Consider the following 18,230-nt stretch of genomic DNA (forward strand, 5'->3'; position numbering starts at 1 on the left):
ACTCATGCGTTTATATATATGCTAGTACATGGGATACGAAGTCGCGGCAGTCGCTGCTCGCTCGCGATACGCATGAGTCGTCGTCGTCGAGTTGGCGCGCTCCAAAAAGCCCCCAAAGCTGCAAGCACACCGATGTATATATATAGCACTCGGGCTCGCTCGCGCAGGCGTGCGTTTATCGATGAAAAACGGAGAGCGAGCTTCTGCTAGTGCCGAAGGAGTAACGAAGCTCAGAGATCGTGTCGCGCTTTCGCGTTGATGGCGACGACGACGACGACGACAATAACAGTGCCACGCGATAGATTCTATCGAAGCTCAGGTGCTCGATTGAAAATTTGGAAGAAATTCGTGAACCTCTTGTAAGCGTATAATCGAGTGTTTCAATGAATAAAATTTAATTTTTATCTGCATTAACTACTCAGTGGACTGTGCACGTGTGTAGCGGCAAAAGCTCGAAACATCAATCGACAAAAGTTAATATATATCAATTAAGGTCTCGAGTCACGCTATAAAAAAGATTTGAAGAATCTGAAAAAATTAAAAGATGTGCGGATAAATATATAATTCACGTAAGTGTCACGCGGCGTCCTTCTTTTCCCAGCCGTAACACGTGCATAATCCTCGAAACGAAGAAAAATCTCGGCGCGTTTATAACTTTTAGACTTGATCGTCCGCAAGAGTTTTATACCGCAAAAATATACGAGACGTTGATATGTAAACCGTTGCGATGCGCTACATAATCGTCCGCGCACGGGGCAAAGTGCATCTAGCCGCGCTCTATCTCTTGCGGCTCTTTTCTTATAATTTTCACGGATTACGCGCGGCATTTTTTGAAAAATTAGGTAGAAAAAAAAAATACAACGCTATATTTTATCGTGCACGAAACAGAGGACGTAGATATATATTATATGGTTAATAAGCAGCAGCAGCAGCAGCAGTAGCCGAAGCAAAACACGTTGTGCGCCTCGCGCGTAGCTATATAAGCGCGAGTTCGATTGACCCAGTGAAAGTTGGTGTATACTCCGCGCCGCGCAGCGGTTTTCAAGGGGAATGAGATCGCCGGATCGCGCGAGGCAGGCAGGCGCGCGCCGATATTATAATAGAAAGAGACAGAGGCTACTATTACTGCTGTTGCTGCTGCTCAAGAGAGAGAGAGTGAGTGAGTGAGATAGAAAGAGAAGCTCTACATATATATATTCGATATTCTCAAGCGCCGAAATCACCGCGTATATATCCGCAGTAACATATACATAAATTTGTCAGTCTGAAAGCGACAGCTGTTCTCTGCGTACACGCGCTCGAGCCATATAATAATAATAATAATAATAATAATAATAATCATAATAATAATAATAATAATAATAATAATTATAATAATAGTAATAGTAATAATACGATGTGGACAGAAAGCACGAGAATTCTTATGATGCAGCTAATGTTCTATTCAATTAATTTCTCTCTGCCACATACTAAAAATTTCATTTTTACATTATATATATATATATATATGTATACTTGACACCATCGTTTTTTTAATCATCATCATTATCATTATTATTAAAAATTATTTGTATCTGTGATCAGTCATACATTGAATATCTTTCATTCTATAAATTTTTGTCTCGTACGTTTTCAAATTTGTTTCTTTTTTTATTAAATATACAAAACAATATCAACGTAAATTACCTAAGGAGTATAGAAAAAATTCAATTTTAGAAAAAGTCTGTTAAGTATGCTGATTTATTTATTAGAAATAACGACGAATATGTAATTGCACATGGCATACAAACTGACAATTTTTATTATTTTTCTCTCTTTTTTAAACATTCATATCACTCAATTGTGTCAAAAACTTGATGTTTATTGGAAAAATGTATAAACCCGAACTTGGCTTTTGATCACTTTATATTTTAAGCTTGTTTGATGATGATAGTAGAATAATCATTTATGATGAAGTATTAATGATTTTCAATGGAAAATTTTGAAAATTGCTTGACTAAATACTCTTAAAAAGAACTGAAGTTAAATATAGTTGACGTCTTTTGCGCAGTTTTTAAATCAATTTTTTTAAATTATACTTGATATAAAATTTTTCCCCGTCTTCTTCGCTGTATAGATACAAAATATACATAACTTTGCTTGTTACGAGACGCAATGTTGTTTTTATATTCTAGGTACATATATACCACTTATTTAAGTTTTACACTACATTCGATATGAATCAATGGCGACAGTATTATTTTATAAAAAAATTTTCCTTTTTTTTATTTCGTCTCTAGTTTATTTAAGGAGATATTTTTTCTCGAATATTTCTTATTACCAGTAAGCCTTGAATTAGCAGTAGAAAGATAGTAATATTATCACGACACATTAACAGTATAATTTTAATTCGTGTTTTACGATTTTTAAAACAATCCATTAGGGAAATACGTAATTAATTTATTGTATGCATAGGCTTCCTTCTCATTCATCATTTTTTTTCTTTTCTTGCACAATTCTTAAAGTAATTTAAAATGTTAATGCATAAAGAAAATGAAGGATAGATTAAAAATTCATCTGGCGTAAGTGTATGAAAACTTTTGTTAAACTGATTTATTACTGTTATAACAAATTTTTTCTATAAAATGTACATTCACAACTTTTTTGAAGTACAAAAAATGAAGTTATTTTCATAAAAAATCGTACAGTTTTCGATTGACGAACAGTTTTTCAGATTCAGTAGACTCACGGTTAAATCTTTTTGTAGTCCATCTCTATCAATATTAAATATTTCTATTCATTTTTCATACAGAGATGGTTCTTCAATTAATGTGAAATTCAATACATAACTTGGGTAAAAAATGATTCCTTGTATCAAATGACTTTAAAATGCATAGGACAATATTAAATAAGATAGACAAAGGTTTTTTCAACTCTTTTAAACTTTTATAAAAGTAACATAATCAGAGTACTTTATTTTAATTTTGCAAATACCATTTCTAGTTGTGAATTTGTCAAATGAATGATTCATTTTGGGAAAAATAAAATTTTTTTTGTAATATATAAAACGTAAGATTTTATATCAATCAATTTTTAATAAAATGATAATAGTACTTTAAACCAAGCACCTTTTCCCTTTATTTTTTTGAAACTGATAAAGTGACTTTCATCAAATTTGTTCCCACAATCTATTTTGACATTACATTCTCGTTTTTAGATTTTTTTCCGTCATTTTTATCTTTTTTTCCACTGTAGTGAATATTAAAAGTTCTTTTACCGAAACAAAAAAATTGTCTTAATTATTTTAATAATACTGCAAATTTTTTTTCTTGGTTAAAGTCACTATAATCATTTATATTTAGAATGATATACAAAAATAGGAAAATACTAATGAAATAAAAAGTCAATTTAACCAATTTTCCAAATGATTCAAGTAAAAAAATTGAAACAGATGGTCTCCGAAAATTTTCTTTCATTTAACACCAAAAATTTTATATATTGTATAATATAAGCGCTGTATATGAGTAGCGGCGTGTCGTCACTTAGTTCCTGTCGTGCTTGCCAGGTGGAGCGCGACACGCGCTCCTCGATATTCAACTCAAAATGTAAGTATAAATTGTAGAATATATTGCTTCACTTGAATTAATCAATATTAATCATAGAAATCGAAATATATTTTGTACATACATACATTATCCCGCATCAAGAAATTTAGGTTTTCTTTGAACTTATGAGCCATAACGAAACTACAGCACTCAAATAGATGGCGTATAACTCAACTCTTTTTCAATATCCATGATTTGGATAAATATATACTAAAGCATTATAACTGTAATCTATTCACGAAGCTTTACGCTTATACATTGTTTACCCAAAATATAAATTAAAATGTTTTACAAAGTTAATCATATTTAACATTATGAAAAAGGAAGCACATTTGCATACACGCTTTTGTAAAATTGTTTCTTATTAATACTTATGATTAGTGATCATCGTTTGATCTTAGGTGTCCTATTCTGAGTAAATATTTACGTTTTTTATGTTAAAATAATTAATTAATTGGGCTCAACAAGGCTATAATTAAAAACGAAAGCAATGGATTTCAACATTAAATGTCTATTTGAATCTAACGCATTTTACTCAATTACAAAAGATTGAAAAGATTTTAACATTATTAAAAAAATCATCTACTAATGAACATTAATGAAACATCACGTTTTGCGCGTTAAACCTTTCATATTTGAAGGAATTATTACGATTAGACTAATTCAGTAATCTTAAAATCTAGTGTGTCTGTGTATCAAATCATAGATCGCAAACTATTATTTGACCGGTATAAATTTCAATGAGTCTTAGACATTAACACCTGTCAATACTGCTACACTTTAGCACAACGTTTCATTAGCCATCCTCTTTTGGTGGTGTGAACCATCCTGTAATAGCAACAATGTAAGGTTTTAAAGGATTAACAATTGAATATAAATGTTACAAAACAATTAAAACAAGAAAGTTTTCCATTGCAGTCATTTTTCGCAATGAAATGATACTTTCAAGTATTCACAATAAGAGAATGTATCAAGTAGTCCTTACCATTTTTTTCATGAATTTGAACTAAAGATTTAAATGATTGTTGAGCTCTTGCTAAGCTGTACTGACCCTGTCCAGTACATGCTTTTCCACCACCAGCGGTTGGTTGGAATTGAATCCTAGCTTTCCCTTTGACAAGAGTTGCTGAAATCTGCATAATAACAGCCTCCACCGTATAAGCAGAACTCCAACCTTGTTTCGTGAGCAGTTCCATACATATTGCCCCACCAATAAGAACATACCCACCAGATATCATAGGATAAACTACTCTCACAAATGGTGGCTCAAATGGATAAGTTTCCTGAAAGAAGTTTTTTTTAATTGTTTCATTATGCATTCTGCATATTTTTAAGATTATAAGATTAATGAAATGAATGAGTAAGTGCCTGATCTATGCACAAGTTGTAAGAATCTGTTCAACTGATGTTTTGAAGTTAAAAGCTTAATTAATAAGACTTCAGATTGTAACTGTTATCATATGTGTAACTCGAAATCATGATTAGTAAATAAATGCATAAATAATAAAATTTTTTAGTTACTCAAGCTACTAATTTGAACCAATGTCTTGTATCTCGTCAAAGTAGTTGTATTTCATAAGCTAAATAACATTTCTAAAAAATATAAACTAATCTTTCTTCAATCTTTGATTAAAAATGTCAATTTTGATTTTAAAAGAATTCAAGCAAATCATCAATCACAACATAAAATTCTTAATTATAGCAACATAATTATTAATTATACCTTAAAAAGCATATTTAAGAGTATACTATCTTTGCCTTCTTTTTCTTTGAGTAAGACCAAATCTGTATGCAATGGCGAATCAGGATCAACACATTTTAATCTAATGTTCCACTCATATAAACTATCATTTACCAATTCTATGCTGTACATTCCTAGTAATAAAAAATAGAAAAAATTTATGAAGTTACTTGATTTTCATTGTATAATTATAAAATTGAAAATTTCAAGTGGTACCTTTTTTAAAACTGTCACTGCGATAAATATCTCGAAGTTCTTTCATTAATCGGTCTGTAGCCTGCACACTACCTGAAACAGACCCTTTCATGTAATCTTGTCTTTGATTTTGTCTTAGCCTTTCTAATGTTGCAAGATGCTCCAAAGCCATTTCATCTCCCTGCAATAAAATAAAAAACAATAAAACCAATAAATAGATTACAAATGGATAAAATAAGAATTCATTATTTACTAAAGTTTTAGAATAATGACAACATTTTATACTAAAATTTTAGAATAATTCTAAAAAGGCATTTTGTTACTCACCTTATTTTTAGCATTTGCGTCTCCTTCATCCATATCCAGATGAAGGTCCTCTTCAGCTTCACTTTCTTCATCTTCATCAAGTTCCTCCGCATCATCTTCCATTCTTTGGGGTGCTGAATCAGCAACTCCATTCAGTCTCAAAGGATCAAAGGCTGTGGTAAGGCGTTCTACATCTGGAGGTTCTGGTATGGAATGCAAGCGACATAATTCTTTCAGGAGAATTCCAACTTGGTTTATGACATGGTTATCTCTTCCAGTAGTATTAGAAAGAATTTGAACTGCATTAGTTACACTTGTTTCTTCTGAGTCAGCAAACCATACTGGTGGTGTCGATGGATATGTTTCCTAAACATTAAAATGAAATCATAAATTTTTAAGAAAAAAAAAAGTTAAAAAACGGAAAATTGAGGGTCACTGTGAATAAATTAATTATAACACTAAATTTTTTTTAATCGTGTTCATAATTTTGCCACTTATTAATTGTAAACAAATAGCTTAAAATTAAAATTAAAATTATATTTTTATGCTACCCAAACCTGAAGTAACATTTTACTTCTGGTGAACGAAATCAAAATATTACTTCACACTGGGGAATAAAAAGAGAAATAAAAAAGTTTCTTTGCACCGATGTAGTAAAAGAAGAAATTCTCAGACCTCGTAGAATTCATCGGCTGAGGCAAAGTCCAACTTAAAATGTTGCCTTGCAAAACCTCAACCGATAAATTCCATGTGCTCTGAGACTTTCCAGTTTTTCATCCTTTAAGGGTAAAATAAACTATTTAATAATTTTTTTTACCAAACTATTGACATTAGATCAAATTATGATGGAAGTTTAATGTTAAAAAAAGTTGAGAAAATGATAATATATTCACAAACACTGACAACCCTTTGATTGCAGTACAGATTGAAACATAAGGGTCTCTACTCTAAACTATCGCTTTCTTTTTTACCCTTTATAATCTGGCATGCATTGACCTCTCCCTGTGTACTATAGCATGAACACAAACTCAGTCATAGGACAGTCACATATTCGCAGTTAATTTGTAGCACGCAAATGAATTCAGACTCGCAGGAATGTGCACATGAGTGTCTTATGAGTAAGTGTATGTGAGAATATATGCATTGCATTACATATAAAATAGGTTTATGCACACAATGACAGCGTGCACATACGCATCGATTTGCGCTCGAGACCGTCATCGTTATCGCGGCGTCAGAACCGCGCACTCTTAACAGTACTCTTTGACGCTTAGCATCACATTTTGTATACACACATTGTAGTCATATGTTTGCATTGTATTTAAGGTAATTGTACATACATGCGTACATATAGATGTGTATAAATGTGACAGCGCTTGGGTGCAACGTGTTCCGAATCTAATGAGAATTAAGAAGGGAAAGGGAGGGGGGGAGAGAGAGAGAGAGAGAGAGAGAGAGAGAGAGAGAAGGCAACAGATCTTAAAATGTTTCCTGGAAATTTTCAGACTTTATAAACATTGGGTCTTGCACAGATGTATAAATTTATGTTTTTCTTCTATTAAAAACATGATGAAACTATCATCATTGACAGCGATGGGTCTCTGCATATATTCATGAATAAAAAGTATCATCAATTTATAAATGAAGAAAAGAAAGAGACATGAAATTGAGAATGGCTAAAAAAGAACTGATAAAAACTAAGTCTCTTTCTTTTATAATGTTATTTGTTGTCAAGATGATCTTGAGAATAAGATACAAGTTATGAACAATTTCATTTTATTGTTTTTCATCTTGAAGCCATGTCTTTTATAAAAACTTGAATCTTTGTTCTTTAATCAGTTAATAAAGCAGAATAGAATGATTCCTCTTTTTCTACTAGCATCCCACTTTCTCTCTTATAATTATTTTACACCTATTTCTTTGAGTACTCTGTGAAGTCTATATGATCATTTTATTTGTAACATATATATAATGTTTATATATATTCAAACATACTACACATATCTCGATTTAGATAGCAAGGTATGTAGCAAATGTAATAAACGATTAATAATAATAAAATAACAATATATATTTATAAATATATAAATATACATATATATATATATACATAAATATATTATATACGTGTGTAAATATGTGTGTGCGTGGGCCTTGGAGTATGTGAGCATGAACAAAAAGAATAGTGGAAGTCTTACCGTGATATTAGCGTGTATCTCATATTTTTTGCCGTTTTTACCGACAAATCTGCAACTAAGTTCATCGACGCTCGCCGTTATGATCTGGAACCTCTCGTGGCTCTTGGGAAAGAGCGACTCAAGAGTCCTGATTTCTTGCTTGAGGGTGTTGAGACAGGCCATGTTACGATATAAAATCGTCGTTGGCCGTTCTCTTTGCGATGCAAGAAAAGCAGCAGCAGTAGCTAAGCAGTAGCAGCAGAAACAGTGTCGGTGACTTCCCGGCGCCGCTCCCTCTCCTATATGCGCGTACAACAAATCCGCTATAAACAAGAGAGCTTCCTAAGTAGTCTCTGTTTGTCTCATGCACTCTCCCCCTCGCGAAAATCAGCTCTCTGACGAAATACACAATTGCACAATGGAACCTCTCGAAGTTTTTCTTCGCACTTAACACCACACGCGCGTAGAGAACGAGCACTGCACACGGCAGCTGCAGATAGCTTATGTTTAATGCATATGCCTTAATATCATTTCTATTGGCATATATATACTTGGGTATATGATTGTGCACGTATTACTAAAAAGTTGCCACCAAATGCGTGTACGTAACTGCTCACTGTGCGACTGCGGGGCTGCTTTGCTCTGTAGATTTTTCACACCACTGGCTTGCTAAGGCTTCATTTTACGAGTGTCCGAATACCTCTGCTCGAGAGTATGCTGCATCACTGGTTCGCGAGAAGAAATTTTCAACCCAAAATGCACAACTTTTTCTTTCTCTCTCTCTTTTGCTCCGTCTGTTCTACGGTATTGCGTACACGATACAAGAAATTACAAAGTAAAGAACTGCAAGCGCTACAATCTTTTTTTCAGTCGATGTCTCCGTCCAAGAGTACAGTATACGTATAACTCGCGTGCAGCAGTCTCGTATATGAATGCCAGTGCCCCGTACGTTATACGTAGCTCTCGGCCAGTTGGCGAATATTCGGCTGCGAATGGTGCGCAGCGACGGGCAGACAGAACGGAACTGAGGACTAGCGATCAAAATGGCGGTTCGTGAACCGTAGCTAGCACTGGTATAACAGTGTAAACGTATGCACAGCGAGCCTCGGCGTGACGTATGCATTAGGGGTCGGTATACAATACGGCTCAAGTTGCCAACGAGGCGCTCGAGGGAGCTCCCTCTTTTTCAGTCGTACGACTGCGCCGCTTGAAGTCGCGCAGCGATTTTACGTCGGCTCTCGGCCATTGCAAGTTCGCCTGCACTTCACGCTCACGATCATTGACGTCGCGATTCCCATTGCAAGCTAAGACTTGACGAAGCTGTAGCGATGCAAGGTGGTTCTGTATTAAAACGCTATATGCGCAAGGCTATATGCGTTGCGAAGCGCACAGCGTCAGCATGGCAGAAAATAGGGGAAATGTGTTGGACTCTCGATATCTTTTTTACTTGCCTGGAAACACCCATTTATAATTATATCATTCGAAAGCTAATGAAATTTTCTATAACATATATTAATTTCATTAACTTATAAAGTGATTTGAGCTCACAGTACACTAAAAACTGCCGCTTCCCATTTGATTCAATGTTAAAAAGCCAGAACTTTGAATTTCATTATTTCCCAAATTTGCATGGAAACCCCCAATTTTTTTTGCATCAAAAATCTTGTAATTTCATAAACTATCAATGGTTAAAATTTCACTTCGCGTGTTTACGGTCGCTAACGGCTTGCCACGAATCGCAAATGCGTTTATCGACCGAATCAGTGAATCGTTTATATGCACATATAGATCTACAAAATACATTTGATTCCGATAGTTCGCGCCATTTTCCCATATAAATTGTGTACATTACGTGGAAAAACATTTATATATGTGTATATTGTTCAAACATGATTCCCGATAATTCTTTCACTTAAAATTGAAAATGATACGAGTTGTGAACAGAAACGTGGAAAGATTAAATTATACAAAGTCTCTTACAGGGACAAAATAATATAAATCTCAAAAATTGTTTTATTATGCTTGTATTTCAAATGTCTATAATTTCTAATATATTTCTTAGAGTTTATATTTACAGTTTACGATCTAAGTAATAAGTTATAATACACATATTTTATTCAACAAGTTTTGCTTTAACAAATAGATAATATAAATTAATGATATTCTTGATGGTTAAAATAATAATTACAATTAAATCTAGATTTTGGACTTGAGAGTCTCATAGTTTTTTGTTTTGAGATTCAATCATATATAAAATACATCTAGTGGCTTTTTCTACACTTCTAATCGCACTGTCATCCACTTTTTAGTAATAATAATTTTAGTTACATACTTTGAGGTAGTAATCAAGTTTTTTAAAAATATTTTCGTTAAAAATAGACTCATTAACAAAATTGCCATTTATAAAAGCTGCATATATATATACATACTTATATATAAATGTGTGAATAAGGCAACAGATAGATGGCGAAAAAAGAATTTTTTTATGAAACTATTGTTAACTGTAGAAACATAAGACAGGTCTATTGTTTGATAACACCTAATGTACAACAAACAGTCTTTTTTTTATTATCCTTTCATTTGATAACATTTTTCAAGTTGATATTAGCTCTTTAATTGTTTAAATACTATTTTATACAAGTCACATAATTTTTCATATAAGCTGAAGTAGGACTTTATTTACGATTATAAGTGTTTTAATTTACCTTAAAATCAAATATAATTTCTATGAATTAATTTAAAATTATTGTTCCTTGTCAAAACCATCAACTTGACTTAAAATTTAAAAAAGTTGAAAAAAAGCATATTTGAATCTTTCCTCAATACAATAAATTTTAAAATAATGAAATATACACATTTTACTGTAAATAGGAATTTTTATTCAACTATGCATTTTTGTTTGTTTTCGTTATTTTCTTTTAATATCGATAGGTATAAAATTCAAGCCTATTTGTACTTAAATTTTATACAATGCACTAGTTTCTTTCATGATATTTACATATAATTTTTTTTACTAAACACTCTTGAAGTCAGCTTAGGATTTTTTCATAGAATTACAGCAATTTTTCATTTATATGCACAATATAATATTAGTAACAACCCTATATTATATAGATACAATGTATAGTTCAGTTAGCCAGATAAATTATGTAAATAGTACATATTATAGGTTGTGCCATTTCAAAAAATTTTTGATGATTTCTTCATTTAACTGTACACTCAAAACACATGGCTATACCAATGAGGCTAAAATAAAAGAAAACTGCAAGTCTTGAATTTTAAATTTGGATAATTAATTTTTCAAATAAGAAAGATATTTATTTTTCTAGTTTTAACATTTTGTTACTTAATATTTCTTAATGTTATAAATTATATCAGTAAGTTATATTTTTTCAACAATTTCATACTGGTTAATCGAAAAACTTCTAATGCATTTCCTAATGTAATCTTTTTGAAGAAACCATCTTTTAACTCTACTTCATATGACTGATGCAAAATATAAATGATGTCAGAATATAAACAATAGGATTTTGAATCACTTATATGGGATTAAATATGCAATAACTAGGAACTTGATACAGATTCTGTGGTTGACACATTGAACCACTATCTGTTAACTTTAATGTGATTTTTGTTCTTAGTAAACTAAAGATGAATAAATGAAGTATATTTTCACTAGGCTTCTGTTTTAACTGGTTATAAATACTGTTATAAATAGTGGTTATAATAGTGCATAAAAAAACCTTGATTAAATATGAAAAAAAAGAAATAAGAAGAAAAAACTAGAAAAGTTAAAAAGTTAAAGAATTTATTGAAAAATAAAACATTTTTTTCACACTAAAGCTGAACAGACAGACTTCTGGTTGTTTTTATGCTGAACCTCAGTTTAATTTTAATCACTTTTATTTAATATATTTACACGATTGATTACTTATGTCATAAGTTTATTTTTCCATTATTTTTAAGAATTGTAGAGAACTTCCACGATTAAAAGTTTCAGTGCGTTGTCTCTTTATTTGATCACTGGCGCGTATCATCATCACTTAATGAAAAAACCATTTTTCTAGAGTCCATTTGTGAGATGTTACGAATAACACTGAGTCCAATGACATTACAGACAGTACAGCTTGTACATTTAAACGGCAGTAGCAGCACTTTTTTAACACACAAGATATGTCCAAATAGTATTTTCACTCACATGAACAATAATACGCAAAGAGATAATGCGTAAGTGTTGAATTTTGTGCAGATCTCAAGTGCAGATTAGAATGCCGAATGGTAATAATCATAAGTCGGCCAATAAGGCTGCAACCAATCCTAGCTGGTACGTTGACGCTTTTTCGCGGAATGCTCTTCGGACGATGAGTGAGCATGTTGATTGTTAGGTGGCAACCCTTGCGAGGCTGCTGAATTTTGGTTTAGCATGTATTTCAACTGTGGCATGAATTTCATGATGCTACGCACTTGAATCAGTGGCAGCTCTTCTCTCAAAGAGCTACACTTGCCATTTTTCAACAACATTTCCATTTGGGTACTGTAAAATTTATGACATAATATATATTTTTATATGTATTGTTATGTTTTCACTACAAAGTAAATAATCAAATTATCTCAAAAAATATTAAAATTCTAACAGTTATAATATTTAACCTTATACATCATATTTAACTAACCTGTTGCACTGATAAAGCTCTACATTAAGAACATCCAAAACTTGTCTGCATTTGTCTACGTTGCATGTGGGAAAGAATTCACTAACAAAATCAGGCAAAGTCATCAACAATTCTGAATAAATGTATGGTTTGAAATTGATGCAAGGCACCAATTTATCTTCTATTAATGCCTTCTGAATTTGATAAGGCTGAACAGGACAGTTGACAGAAGGATGTGTTTCCGCAATAATTATTAAAGGTCTGCCTCTTGATTCCCTGAAAATAGAAAATTCAAAATTAACTTAAATGACAATGAGTAAAATAAAATGTGTTGTGGCATACCCAATTTATGATTCTTAGCTCACCTGGTGTTATTACTATTGCCATTTACTGGTATAAGGGGTGGTGGTGGATATTTGTTATGAGTTATATGAGGTGTACCATGACTAGAACTCATAGGTACAGGTGGAGTGTGTCTTTGTTGTTGTAACATAGAAGATGCTACTGGAGCAGTAGATGTTGGTGGAGGCATTGACAACGCTTGTACTTGTTCATGATTTAAACCACTCAAAATGGGGTAAGTGTTAGCTGTAACTGGACTTGGCATGCTCATGTTTTGAGTTGATACCCTGTATAAAAACAGTTAATTTTCTTATTAAAAAAGAAATCATTATCATGAAAGTTATGAGATAATTAAGAAATTTTACTTTTATTGATAAAACAAAAGATTATTGCGTTCAAGAGAATTGAAGTTATAAAAATCATGCAAATTGACTGAAATTTAGAAACTTCTATTTATAATACGTGATTGAAAAAAATGCTTGAGTATCTTCGATTATTGAATTAAAAACTATTGCATTCCGATATAAAATAAATGTCCAATAAAGAATTGCAAAAAAATAAAATCATGCTCTTTGGCTATTGCATAGTCATTTATGGGATGTTGTGAGTAGACTCACCAGTCATCTTTCTCATATGTTGGATAACTATATCAAAAAATATAATTATAAACAAACATATGTAGCAAATGGTGGGCATACTTTATTAATATTAAAAAAATTAACTACAAGTAATATGAATCCAATAAATTAAAAAAAAATTACTGTAAATTACAATTTTAAATATTTTTTTAAATGAAAATTTTTATTTAATATCATTTTAGCAATTCAGAAAAAGTTTGTTTCATAAGTTATAGCAAAATCAGCTTTAATTATAATATATATTTACATTTTATATTTTTCAACTTACCCTATGTGTGGTTGATTGGAATGTGGATTTGTTCTTATAAGAGGTGGAGTTTGCATTATTGATGATACTGGATAAGTTCCATATTGCTGTGGAGGTATTGTAGACCCTCTATTATTGATACTGCGACTATTAAGAGACTGTAAAAGAAAATACTCTATGAACTATGTTTCTTTTTTCATTACAAAAGCAAACTGCTCTTACGTTATGTAAACTCATGCTTGAGTTCATTCGCATGAGAGAAGTATTAGCCTGTGACACAAGAGGATATGTAGGGGCCTGTCCACTGACAAGTCCATTCCAACCATTAACTGATGCTTGAACATTCATAACTGATTGAGTTAACTGGTTGTTTCGCGAAGAAGCAGAGGTTATATTAGATGGAATAGATGGATGTGATGCAACCATAGATCTTTGATTAGATGCTTTTTGTACAGTGGATATTGGTAATGAACCTCGTGGCAACATATTTTGTAAAGAAGCACCTCTGGCATTAATCATATTTTTAGACATACTGTTTGACACATTTTTTTTTGTAACTGGTGGCATGATTGGTGGTTTTAACCAACTACCACCACTTTTATTGTTTGTCAATAAATGACAATCTGTTACTTTGTTAGGCCAATAGTCTTCAAAACCTGTACCAGGTGGAAAATAACTTCTTATGTCATTCAAACTAATTACTGAACATGTTTCACTTGAGAATAATTCATTTCTAATGCCTTGAACTTTGCAACAAAACTTTAAGTACACCAGATCCCAACCTTCAAGTTTTTCAGCTTTAAGTTTTAAATTTTCTGTTTCTCCTTCAAAATAGAATAGAGGAACATACTTAAGATTATCCTTAACTGTATAAGGTACTACTGATTCCTTATTAATACGAATAAAACCACATTTTTCTGGTAATTTTTGGGATGTCATGATGCTGTGAGTTGAACCTGAATTTAATTTTGTATAACATATATCCAGATATATGTAAAATTCCCTAGCATCTACTAAGCGTACTATACAATCTTCAGTTGTAAATTGGTCACGTCCAAATTTATTTTCGCAATGTCTATTGTTGATTTCATTTAATAATCTACTTTCAGCTTCTGTTATCATATAACTATTAACACATTGACACCCAAATATGTCACTACTCAAGTGTGATATATATTTATTGAGAACTTGGACTTCCAAGATTCTTACAGGACAATATTTTTCTTTTCCTCTGTATATATAAGGTATGTGACAATCGTGAAAAGTTGTCCAACCAAATCTACCTTTTTGGCTTTCATCATCTTCTGGTATTTCACCATCAGGTGTTGGTAGAGTTTGACTCGGTCTGGGGCATGCTAATAAATTAGAAAGATTTTGATTAGCAGATGTCATTGCATTTGTTTTGCTTGAAGCCTGAGATGCTTGCACTGTTGCAGTAGCCGCCGAGGCATTTTTTGCTTTGTGTGCTTCCACCATTTTGGCGGCAAGCTCTTTAATCTCTGCTTCATCTGGACGCTCTTCTTTTACCACTAGACTATTCGAAGCTGTTGAAAAATTTTTTATTTAATTATTATTAATATTCATTGTAAAAAATTGAAATACTTTTTTATCACCATCAAGATACTACTATAGTTACAATATCATAGTTTTTTTCATTTTAGTAAATATGGTAAAGTTTAAAGAATTGACATACTTAAACAAAAAAGTTTCAAAAAATTAATTTGACCAACAATCAGTAGTTAGATATCTATATCTAATCAGATAATGGAAAAAACTAATGATATTATGAAGGAAGTTTCATAGAAAATTTTTTAGAGCTTTTTAGAAAATGCATTGTACAACAATAAACAGAGTCAGTGCACGTACCGCCATCCGTAACGTACATCGAGAAAGCGTTGATGCTGCCGCGGTCGTCGATTAGAACACAGCCGAGAATATTTACCTCAAGCTTCTACAAAACCGTGTACAATTGTTTTTGGCCAAATCCACACACCTATACAATATCTTTCTTGTAACTTAAAAATAAGTTATGATAATTGAATATCCATGTTTTTCTATCTGTATATATCTATATGTACGTATAATGGTAAATATATATATAATACATTTAGATGTATATATATATTACGTGCAGAGATGAAGCTCCAGGTTTCGATGGGTAGTGTTGAAAGTGATTGCAAAGAGCCACAAAATTGCTTATTTGTTCGACTTCATAGCTTCATATGTACCATCAAGTTTACGTTTGGCGCGTATTATGTGATACAATGTTGATGAAAACTCGAGTCATTCGTGATTCAGCAGTGTCTTTCATGAGCGCGTCATCTAGCAATTTTTTATCATCAACGAGTAAATACGTTGCTTTAGTGGAATAAGTAAGCATCAACGGTGGCGTGAAGCAAGAGAAAAATGCTGTCAATGCATTGTTCACTGACTTTCGATGTGATTGCTAGGCAATAATATAAGTTACTTTGTCAGAAATGGTCCTCTTGCAAAAATTTGCCCGAGAACGCTTTTGTAGGTTATATCGGCGCGCCTTCGCCACGCTAGCACACTCAACACACGAAGCTCGGCACCAAGACGCCAAATTCTTTTAAATTTGCTACTGCTACTGATCTTGCGCTTGTTGTCGTAGTTCTGTTTCGGACTACAACAGTAACGTCCGACTGCCACTGCTGATGATCGCAGCCTTAGTGGCGACTGTCCGTTCTGATTTTTTTGCTGCCTATACTTGCTGCTGTTACTGCTACAACTGTTACTGCTTAAATGCCTATCGAAAACACATAGAACACAAGTTGCACTAACCCCACTAAATCTAAGAAACGAACAATATTTGCCTCGCTGCTCAGTTTTTACGCATGTTGGAATAATTGCAGCAGTTTATATTTACACACTCACGCACCTTCACAGAATACAGATATATCATTTATTTCACGTATATTACGGGATTTGGAAGTTCTAGGACGCGCGCCTCCTGGTGGACTAGCCTTCTACGCGTTATTCTCTCGTTCTTTCCCTCGCAGCACAGTTGCTTGCATTGCGCGCGCTAATACTTGCTCTGTATACTCTCTCTACTTCTGGGCTCAACAATACGTCTGTATGTGAGAGCACACACACACTTATCAGCATGAATGTGAAGTGTGAACATTGAGCAGTGAACGTTTGATACCGAGCTGAGCGCTACTATAGCATCCACTCATACATCCACATTTACTAAGCGTAGCGCAGTCACGACTCTCACCAGTCGCACCGTCTATTTGATTGAGTGAATTATGTGTATTTTTATGTGTACGTACATGTACAATCGCATCCGTTTAGTTTCGTATTACGCATGTGTGTGTGTGCGTGTGTGTATGTGTGTGTGTATGTGTGATATTGTTTTAACTTTTACATCTACATCGACACTTAGAGCTGGTTGTTTCCGTCTCTTTTGCTCTTATACATTCAAATGCGAATGGACTCCCCCTCCATACGGCCGTTATCTCCCGTCACACACACACACACACACACACACACACACACACACAGACACACCCCTTCCAACTTCTTGCTATGCTAATTCCTTCACAGATTCTTCTGCTGCTTCACAATTTTGCTAGGTTGGTAACATACATTTCTCCAATTTTATCACAAAAGGACTTTTTTAAGAACTGAAGTTTCAGTGCGCTTGAATTTTCATATGTAGGTATATTATCAATGTTAACGGAAGTAAAAAAAAATGCTACATGATCCATAAAAAATAGTCTTTTATAACAGTTGTACATTTTTATTATACGGTTAGATTCAACAAGTCTTTTGCTACACAATTTAGTTAAAGATAAAAAACGTGGTTTTTAAAGCTGATGACTTAAATATTCTCGGATAATTTTTGAGCCAACGCAACGAAATTTACTACCTTACATCTAAGTATGTATGATATATAAAGCGCACGCGCCGCGACCTCAAACTTTTTTTAATAACCTCACACTTTTTGTTGTACATTTGTTCTTAATTCTTAAAATGACCCTTATAAAAATTTCCAATAGGATCCCGCGAAATTCCTATTGGAATCCTATAGGACTCCTGTAGGAATTTCGCGAGATCCTATAGGAAATTTTTATAAGGGGAGTATCAAATTAAATATTATAATTTTGTTATTGAATGTAACATTTAAATTTTTTCGGAAACTCGTCGACTGTCACTCATTTTATCAAAGTTCATGAATAAATAAAAATGATAAATTGCTAATGCATCAATTGATTATTTTTATTAGGGTTATAAAGCGCATTTCATCTTTTCAGTATCAAAGTATACTTTGCAGTATATAGTCCGGGCGCCAGCTATGGGTCGAGTATACATTTTCAGGTCCATA

The 18,230-nt window shown here is 32.8% G+C and overlaps 2 protein-coding genes across 3 annotated transcripts; both read right to left on the reverse strand.

Moving 5' to 3' along the window:
* Positions 1–3,431: 3,431 nt before the first annotated feature.
* LOC106650725 (ubiquitin-conjugating enzyme E2 Q2) lies at positions 3,432–9,041 on the reverse strand. Its single transcript, XM_014368906.2, has 6 exons — positions 8,025–9,041; positions 5,848–6,192; positions 5,542–5,701; positions 5,308–5,459; positions 4,570–4,867; positions 3,432–4,412 (listed from the first exon to the last, which is right to left on the reverse strand). The coding sequence occupies exons 1-6, from the start codon at positions 8,184–8,186 to the stop codon at positions 4,381–4,383; spliced, it is 1,149 nt and encodes a 382-aa protein (XP_014224392.1). The 5' UTR covers positions 8,187–9,041; the 3' UTR covers positions 3,432–4,380.
* A 2,748-nt stretch (positions 9,042–11,789) lies between these two features.
* Positions 11,790–17,085, reverse strand: LOC106650750. 2 transcript variants are annotated; one of them, XM_023462013.1, is made up of 7 exons: positions 15,749–17,085; positions 14,105–15,426; positions 13,904–14,040; positions 13,615–13,641; positions 13,021–13,284; positions 12,677–12,931; positions 11,790–12,537 (listed from the first exon to the last, which is right to left on the reverse strand). In XM_023462013.1, the coding sequence occupies exons 1-7, from the start codon at positions 15,765–15,767 to the stop codon at positions 12,321–12,323; spliced, it is 2,241 nt and encodes a 746-aa protein (XP_023317781.1). In that variant the 5' UTR covers positions 15,768–17,085; the 3' UTR covers positions 11,790–12,320. The 2 variants fall into 2 exon arrangements, with proteins under 2 accessions (XP_023317781.1, XP_014224435.1); XM_014368949.2 differs by lacking the exon at positions 13,615–13,641 and having other exon boundaries at positions 15,749–17,083.
* Between the last annotated feature and the right edge of the window lie 1,145 nt (positions 17,086–18,230).

The sequence above is a fragment of the Trichogramma pretiosum genome, unplaced genomic scaffold (genome assembly GCF_000599845.2).
Source record: "Trichogramma pretiosum strain Unisexual culture from Peru unplaced genomic scaffold, Tpre_2.0 scaffold52, whole genome shotgun sequence".
Taxonomy (NCBI): Eukaryota; Metazoa; Arthropoda; class Insecta; order Hymenoptera; family Trichogrammatidae; genus Trichogramma; species Trichogramma pretiosum.

What these genes read in the sequence shown, in the direction of transcription:
- LOC106650725 (XM_014368906.2), bottom strand. Translation starts at nt 8,186, where the DNA reads ATGGCCTGTCTCAACACCCTCAAGCAAGAAATCAGGACTCTTGAGTCG. An exon ending in AGATACACGCTAATATCACG is followed by an intron (nt 6,193 to 8,024) that starts GTAAGACTTCCA and finishes TTTAATGTTTAG; the next exon opens with GAAACATATCCATCGACACC. An exon ending in TCAAATTCATGAAAAAAATG is followed by an intron (nt 4,413 to 4,569) that starts GTAAGGACTACT and finishes TTGCTATTACAG; the next exon opens with GATGGTTCACACCACCAAAA.
- LOC106650750 (XM_023462013.1), bottom strand. An exon ending in TCCAATCAACCACACATAGG is followed by an intron (nt 13,642 to 13,903) that starts GTAAGTTGAAAA and finishes TTTTTGATATAG; the next exon opens with TTATCCAACATATGAGAAAG. An exon ending in ACATATGAGAAAGATGACTG is followed by an intron (nt 13,285 to 13,614) that starts GTGAGTCTACTC and finishes GTTTTTATACAG; the next exon opens with GGTATCAACTCAAAACATGA.